The sequence below is a fragment of the Polyodon spathula genome, chromosome 18, assembly GCF_017654505.1.
Source record: "Polyodon spathula isolate WHYD16114869_AA chromosome 18, ASM1765450v1, whole genome shotgun sequence".
Classification (NCBI taxonomy): Eukaryota; Metazoa; Chordata; class Actinopteri; order Acipenseriformes; family Polyodontidae; genus Polyodon; species Polyodon spathula.
The window spans coordinates 4,292,197-4,300,361 of NC_054551.1; the positions used below are offsets into that span (position 1 = coordinate 4,292,197).

At 38.8% G+C, this 8,165-nt stretch overlaps 1 protein-coding gene across 2 annotated transcripts; it reads left to right on the forward strand.

The window, feature by feature from the left end:
- The first annotated feature begins 114 nt into the window (after nt 1-114).
- On the forward strand, nt 115-8,127 carry LOC121331014 (guanine nucleotide-binding protein G(I)/G(S)/G(O) subunit gamma-13-like). Of its 2 annotated transcripts, none has more exons than XM_041278108.1 (3): nt 115-5,182; nt 7,394-7,535; nt 7,768-8,127. In XM_041278108.1, the coding sequence occupies exons 2-3, from the start codon at nt 7,438-7,440 to the stop codon at nt 7,871-7,873; spliced, it is 204 nt and encodes a 67-aa protein (XP_041134042.1). In that variant the 5' UTR covers nt 115-5,182; nt 7,394-7,437; the 3' UTR covers nt 7,874-8,127. The 2 variants fall into 2 exon arrangements, with proteins under 2 accessions (XP_041134042.1, XP_041134041.1); XM_041278107.1 differs by lacking the exon at nt 115-5,182 and adding an exon at nt 5,223-6,394.
- The last annotated feature ends 38 nt before the right edge of the window (nt 8,128-8,165 follow it).

Sequence of the window (8,165 nt, forward strand, 5' to 3'; positions counted from 1 at the left end):
GTCTTCCTGGTCTTAAGGCAAGTTGTGTATTCCTCATTCTGGAAGCTGCAGAGCTGCCAGGCTGACTGCCCTATTTAAGGGTATGATTTCATCTGGCAGTTCAGAATTTTCCAGTTTAGGGTTTTTTGTGCACTCAGTAATGCACAAGGCTTTGAGGTACAGTGTGATTGCAATTAATGTTCTCTTACATTGTGGAACATTGCTTGAATGCACACACACATTTTAGTCTCCATTAGCTGGTCTTAAGACCAAAAAGACCTTAAGAATTCTGAGTGTGGTTAAAGAAAGGCTGATCTTCCAAAACTAACCTCAATTCTGTATTCACAGAGTTGTGGCATCCATTAATCACGACTGCTGATTCCACTCAATGTCAAAAAGCAAGTGCTGTCTGGGTTTAAAACCAATTTCTGAGCTGTGTTCATTCTTTAAATATCTATTAACTGCTGCCTATTGCCTTAAGGCAAGGCTTTTTATGCACAAATATATGAATGTTTTACACTAATCCATTAACTATATCTCCATGCCTTCAAGCAGATTGTTTTTAAAGGATAACAACCACTCGACTGTACTTAATAGCATTGTATATTGCATAGCATCCATTTTAAAGCATTTACAGAATGACCCAGTAATGCGGTCCAAAATCTGCTTTAGCAGCCAATGTTCTTATATACATAAAGCACACGGGGGCAGGGGCCTGATCACTCCTATCATAGTGCTATCCCCCCACTGACCCTGTGAAGGACTTAGGGTTTTCATTACATCAACCAGTACCTGAGCATTTTTAGTTATGCAAAAACCGGTCACTAGATTTACCAGAAGACTAATTACTCATCACAATATTTAACAAGCTTATTTATTTTAAAGGATTTAAGACTTTTTCCATGTCTCCTAATTTGCATGAGTTGCTTTTGTTTTACATAAAGCCTTGACCACCTGATTACAACTAAAAAGGTCACTGTGGTTAAACAAGGGTTATAGGTATATATTAATTGGATTTGGTGTCTGCATATCCCTCCAATAACAGTCCAGATTTAGACGATATTATAATTGTCTAGTTTGCTATAAATGAGGGGTTTTATTAGCAGTCTCAATATTTTATAACTTCATGACCCTCACTTTGCTTTATATTTTATGCCGTAATGTTAATTGGGTATGACCCTGGGGAAAATCACATAAGGATTTAAGATCCACCCCCACTAAAAAAATTAAGTAGACACCCAACCTTTTTAATATAAATTATTAGTTGTGGATTGTCATCACAGCACCTTACTGGAACCTAAATTAAGGGTTTAATTTAAGGGAGCTTCTCCAATCTGCTCTTAATACTAAAATGTGTACTTTTTTTTTTTTTTTTTAAGTTTTCTTGGTGTAACAAAATGGAATGCTGCTTACAAGTTTCTGTCAATGTCCAAAAAAAAAAAAATCGACCCATGGCCACTTAAACCAGCCTGGACTATTGATGCTCATTAAAGTTCAGCAATGCGGTGAAGAATTTCAACGCATATACCTTTCCTGTCATGTGGATGGATACAATATTTTCATTTTATTGATCTGTTGCTTTTCCCCATTGCATCCACTGAAATATTTAAACCTTTTAGATTGAAAGCTTTGTTTGAAATTACAGCCTTACTGTATTTCTAAAAACCTATAAAAAGTATTGAAATCTTGTGCACTGTGCTTGCTGGAAAGGAAAGTTACGCTGTTGTGATTTCTTGGAGTCGAGGAGTCCTCCCACAGCAGTCGGTTTTTACAGCAGGTAAAGTGATATGTTTGCAGTTTGAGCTGCATAGCCGGGGGTACGTATTGTTATATCGAGCAGTAAATCAGATGGGCCTCTAGCTCCCCTGTTTCCATAGCCATGTTATACAAACGCAACATTTCCATGCTGTTCAAAACTAATAAGTCTGAAACGTGGAAAATGATTTGGGGTTCGCCTTTATAATAGTATCAGGGTATATAGCATTAAAGCGCCTCTGCAGACAGCATGGTACCGTAGAAGCATCTTATTTAACCATAGTATGTAATGCAATTCAAAAATAAAAAATGTATTCAGAAAGAAATTCAACCAAGCGACAATTGGGGGGGGGGGGGGTAGGTAATCAAATTATCTTATCCGTGTCACATCTTAATACTGTCATTTCTTTGGCACAGCCAGGCACGCTACCGTGAGAGGTTCCCTTCATAGCTTTTTGTAACGGGGTGGTACACACAACTGAGGTCTCAGGAAGGGAGCCTATATCGCCAGAGAAATATAAATAGGGATCTCCCAAATGAAATGTGTCCAATTTTATAGACTGAAAACAGGCCAGCAGATGTGCCCCTGTTTTGGCAAAATTAGCAGATGGCCTTTAATCATTATTATTGACAAAACGCACGGGAATTGCGATTCCCTTTGTATAAAAAGGCCACCGGTAGAGATAAATCCCCTCTCGCAATTTGCTATCTCTGGAAAATAAGTGTTCTGTACAGCACTTGAACTAGACACAATAATGTGTCCTTACTTAAACTAGTTCTGGAGGTACCACTTTGTGGGGTTAATGACAGAGGTTACTGGTGTACTTGAACTTGAAATGTAAGCTAAGGGCATTGCCAGGCCAACCTTGTTTTCACCATTGTGTCCAACGCAAAAAAAAAAAAAAAAAAAAAAAACCTCTCTAAAACACAATTACAAATTCCTACATGCAGTTAGTTAACTGGGATAGAACTGAAAAAATTAAACATATATTTATACAGAACAGCCTACAATAGCCTAGAGACAATATAATGCAAAGGTGACACGAAGGTAGTGTGGCATTACGAACTGCACCTAGCTTCACTATGAAAGCTGTCTTCCAAATGTTGCTGATCGTGGACGTGCTAATAAGAACCGACATAATGGTGCGCCTCCAGACAGCACAGGCGGCATATCACTCAAGTCATAGACAGTGATTAACTTGGTTTTGTTTTTGTTTTTTTTTCCGCACATATTAGCACTGGGACACACTTTCTGGGTATTCGTGAGGAAAACTCAAATGTGATTAAATTGTAGGACTGTGATTTACAGCACTAACCCTTCAATTGTAGGGGCTTAGCTTTGGGTTTTTGAATGAAGGGTGGGGTCACACATTAAATGAGCTTGGTGGCCTTTGCAAAATGAAACGTGCAAATACAAATGTAAAGAGGATCAGTATGACTGGAGAGTGAAACTTCCAGGTCTCATCCATAATGAACTGCCAGAAGATATATGTGTGTGTGTGTGCGTGCGTATAGCAGGCTACCTGGCTAGTCTCCTCCCTCCAGAATAATCTAAAACAATACATCCATCTTTAGTTAGAATAAACTAAAATATCGTTTGTGTTTTAATGACACCCATTTACTAACAAAATAAAATTATCCTAAATCGTGAAATACGTACTGCATGATGAGGAGGCCCCCTCATGAGAGGATGCACAGAAGCTGCTGCAGTTGAACTGGACAGTTGTTCACTCTGGGCTATTGAGAACATTTCTATTGTTCCAAAAATAGGATCTGGGCTTAGCAAAGCACGGGCTAGTTGATGACTATACTAACCGTGGAGTTTATAGTGAAATTAAAAGGACACTGTTCCACACTATACTTCCCGTGGAAGTTGTACCCTCCAAAAACCCATTCTTAGGTATTCAAATACAATAAGTAATACGTTTCTTTGGGGTTCCCCCCAGCGTGTCACCTTGCTTCCTGTGAGTCAGTCAAGTCCAGTCGCCCAAAAGTTTTGGCTGTTAATGTTCTGAAATGCTTTCTTTTAGTTTTATTCGCCGTTTCCATAGAGACTCTCAGTTTGGGCCAGCCACCCGAGATACACAATTGGAGATCTTTAGGTATGGGAATGTTAAATACAAGGGGGAATTGTGTAGCAAATTGCTTTCCAAAATGCAGAAATGCTGTAAGCGTACAATGCTGATGAAGAGTGCTGTTGAAATTGAGAAGGCACTCCCCAGCGATTGTGTGCATCCCGCATTGTGCTGCAGCGACAGGCTGTCAGAGGGGGCTGTTTCCAGAGATCAGTTGGAATATAGGTTAAGCTTGGAGAATGAACATAATCCGTATTGACTTTTCGATTTATATACACGTTTGTATATGAAGTATTTTAGGAACCAGATACTCATTGATATTACAGCTTTGTCTCCCAATGCTTGTTAAGTATTAGGAGACAGCGCTCTTTCCAATACAATTACTTACATGAGAAACCAAAGTCTCTAATAAATAAATGAATGTGTCCTAATGAGAATTCGTGCCGATTTTAAAACAGAGTAGAGTGGGGACGCAATGCAATGAATCGTAGTTTAAATGTCAAGTTACACATTAAACACATCCATATATGTCTGTATACAAACACAATCAAGTATAAAAAAAAACAGTTGACACAAACTGAAGTACATAAAAAGGGCTAAATTCCATCCTTAAAACAGTACAATACAATAAAACCGTATTTTGACTATCGTCATGTATTATATTGAACAACCGAATGAGATGATCCAAAATGATCTTTTGATAAGCATCTGTTCTGGTATTGGCAGTCTACTGAGGACAATATCTGAGGGATGCAGTTAAAGGGACAGCTCTCTTTCTTCACCTGTGGGGGAGGGAGAAGAAGGGAGGTATCTATGGCACCAGTATTGTCACAAACAGGCAGCCACCTCCCACGAAAAGTAACCGTTCTAATCGCGCTCTCTCTATTATCCGTTTTGTTACACGCCTTTTCGCCGGCTCTGCAGGTAGAGAAAAAGGGCCATTCAAAGAGATCAGATAGTTAGGTTAAAGAGAGCATCTCTCGTTTACATCTCCCCCGCCCCCTCGCTGGAGCACACTACAATCGAGAGAGAGAGAGAGAGAGAGAGAGAGAGAGAGAGAGTTATCATCCCTCCCTACTACGACTACTACCACGGCGGCCACTGTTGCTGCATAGTTCATCTGGAGTGACCCTGCATTAGATTATATCGAGGATTTGAGATTTTTTTCTTGCTTTAAAAAAAAAAAAAAAAAAAAGAGAGAGAGAGAGAGATAAGTGTCATTGGATATAATTCTGGGCAAAAACCGAGCCGCTGCTAATATTGCAACTGGGGCAATTTGATGCTTTCAAGATTCATTTGAAAGAAAACAAAGCAAGAATACAGAGCTTTCAAAAAACGGATAGTACAAGAACCCACCGCTTAATCCAGATAAGGTAAACCGCATTATTTGTTCTATGTATTTATTTTATAACATTTTATTTGTGATCGTTTATATTGTATTCAATCCCTTGCGGTTTATATGAACTGCATTTGTAAATTAAAAAAAATAAAACAATAACATTTAAATAACTGTTTTTATGTATATATTGTTTTGGTAGGGAGTACAGCTCTGGCGATAGCCAACACCATAAAAATCCAATCGCTTGTTATATAAACTTTGAGCCAGATTGCCGATGATGTACATCTCCACACTCCTCCATGCCCAACCCTAAAAGGAAGGCTTTGTCGTGATTGTAAACGGATAAAACATCCTTTGCAAAATGTATAATTCCCAGACATTTTTTTTTTAATAATGCAAAAAAAAAAAAAAAAAAAAAAGGGGTCTGTATTTGTTATTTTGCGTAGACCAGCTATATCTGAACAAAAGGTATTTTCCCATACCACCCCAACGCATCCTGCATACCGGCACCTAACACTGATAGATAAGGGATGGGTTTTGTTGTAATTACGTTACAACATCATAGCATCACATACATTCTGCTCAGGCTGCTAGTCTATACGCAACATATAGAGGGGGCTGTAATGGTAACGTTTAGATGTATACAATTGGGTACCTGGACATAAAAACTATATGAAACTATATATAGCAATAGGCTACAGTATTTCTACTTAAAGCAACTCCAGAAGCCAATGAATATGCAAACGCTTCCCCCTTTAATACATACTTAATTACAATGTACGTTTATTACTCTACTCTTAATTTAAAACGGGTTTTAGTACTTACATTAATATACATATATAACAAACCCTTGCAGCAGAAAGAGCCAGCCTCGACACCCATGTACAATAACCCCTCCTATTGTGTCTGAGGCAGGACGGAATTTCCGCCAAAGAAAAAGTCATGCATGAATGGACAACCATTGCACCCGCTAGCAGTCGCCAACACACGCACGCTCGATTAAGGCCACATTGTTACAATTACAAAACTGCACCTGGGACCTTACATCTTGCGTTCGGGGTGTTGTTAACGGGGCGCTTGAATTTGTTGGATTTGCAAGATCTTGCAATTGCAATCTAAAGCCAACGGGCCTTTACTGCTCTGGTGTTTAGAGGGAGGAGTCGTGGAGCACCTCACACAGCCCCTTCCATCCTTTTGTAAAAGTGTATGGACAGCGGGAGGATTACACAGGTGTCACATTACCCTCGTAAGTAATAAACGAATGATTTGGTTTTGAAGATGAATAAAAGCAGCAATGAAAAGAGCAATTCAACCAGGAAAAGTCAACATATTAGATATGTTTTATCTGCTGGGATGAGCACATATTTGTAATTGTGGAAAGGGGTAATATTAACATTATATATGTGGAAAATATTAACATTACAGGTTTTAACTCTAATACAAAGAATGTAAGGGGCATAAACAGTGTTTAAATAAAATCATGGGTAAAAAGGTCAGTGTGAAGCACACAGATAAGGTTTCTATTTGTTAATATCTCTACCAGACCTATGCAAAGTGGCACAACAAAAACGAACCATATAAACTGTTAATCTGTTAAGGAAGCTCATTCTGTGAGCCCAGGACAGGAACTGCTTGCACCAAATGTTTTAAAACAGTTTAACCACAAGATAAGTAAATGGAATCGAAGGATGAAAAGTTATAAATGCTAACTAGCATCTAGACTTTTTGTTCATACCAGTTGATGCGGTCTTGTTATTTCACACTTGTACGTTTGCTCCACCTCTTCCCATTCGCAACCCAAAAAACCATTAACAATTAAACACATTTTCTGCGTCTTTTTGTGCATTGAAAATTCTTCTTGTCCATTTGGAATTTGTGGGCAGGAGTGTTAAATGAGTTACAGATATATGACCAATGACCACCTACCATCTCACAACACAGCCTAGCTGCCTTGTACCAGTCTTTGTTGAAGGAAAATGCTATATACCGTATTATTTAAGCCATTCGGACTGTAAATATGAGTCAGTCATATTCACATATAGCACATGTCTAATCAGTTTTTTTAAATAGTCATATTCAGGTTAATTTCTTATGGGACACATTTTTTTTTTTTGTATTTACAAGTAACTTACATTGCCAGCAAGTGACCTAATGTTGTAATTGCAAGTATTCGTGATTAGATTTTAAATTTCAGTTGCTACAGGTCATCTCATCTTAAAAGGGCTCCCTCTCACTTCTTTTACAGTTTTTCTCTGCTGCAGCAAGGAACTCCCTCTAGATCCCACAGTCATGGATGAAATGGACCTTCCTCAGATGAAGAAAGAGGTGGAAAGCCTCAAATACCAGCTAGCCTTCAAGAGGGAGAAGTCCTCCAAGACCGTGCCAGAGTGAGTAGTATTCAATTGGCTATCATCTGGATCAGATAGCTCACCGATCTCAATAAAATAAATTACACAATATGAAAAACTGGGCTGTAAACCAGCCATGCAAAGACTGAAGAGGAATTCCATTCCTGGCTGCTAGCAAAAATCCCAGGGGGGGGGGGGGGGGGCTTCGGGGACTGACTGCATAGTCACAGTGCCTTTTCTGAATAGTCATAATAATAATGTGTCTTCTCAGCCTGGTGAAGTGGATTGAGGAGGGAGTTCCTGATGACCCCTTCCTTAACCCGGAGCTCATGAAGGCCAACCCGTGGGTGGAAAAGGGGAAGTGTACCATTCTTTAACAGCAGAGCAAGTGTGCACACCAAGCACAGTCCAAACATAAGCACTGTACAGCACAACCAAGACTGCTAAACACGATCTCTACCTAGCTACTCACAGTGAATGTAAAATAGTTGATTAAAAGAAAAACACATCATGTCGAAACCATAATCATTGCAAAAGTTAAAATGTTCTTGATGCCATTTTGTTGTTTTGTAAGCTATGAAATGTTTGTGTTTTTTTCACCCATATAAAAAGTTAGTCTGCATGTTTTGTTTTTTTTTGTATTAGTATAATGCATACTGTATATTTTAG

Bases quoted from the DNA above. Each gene is read 5' to 3' on its own strand.
- LOC121331014 (XM_041278107.1), top strand. From the start codon at position 6,355: ATGGACAGCGGGAGGATTACACAGGTGTCACATTACCCTC. The intron at 6,395-7,393 runs GTAAGTAATAAA...CTTCTTTTACAG, and splicing joins ACAGGTGTCACATTACCCTC to TTTTTCTCTGCTGCAGCAAG. The intron at 7,536-7,767 runs GTGAGTAGTATT...GTGTCTTCTCAG, and splicing joins TCCTCCAAGACCGTGCCAGA to CCTGGTGAAGTGGATTGAGG.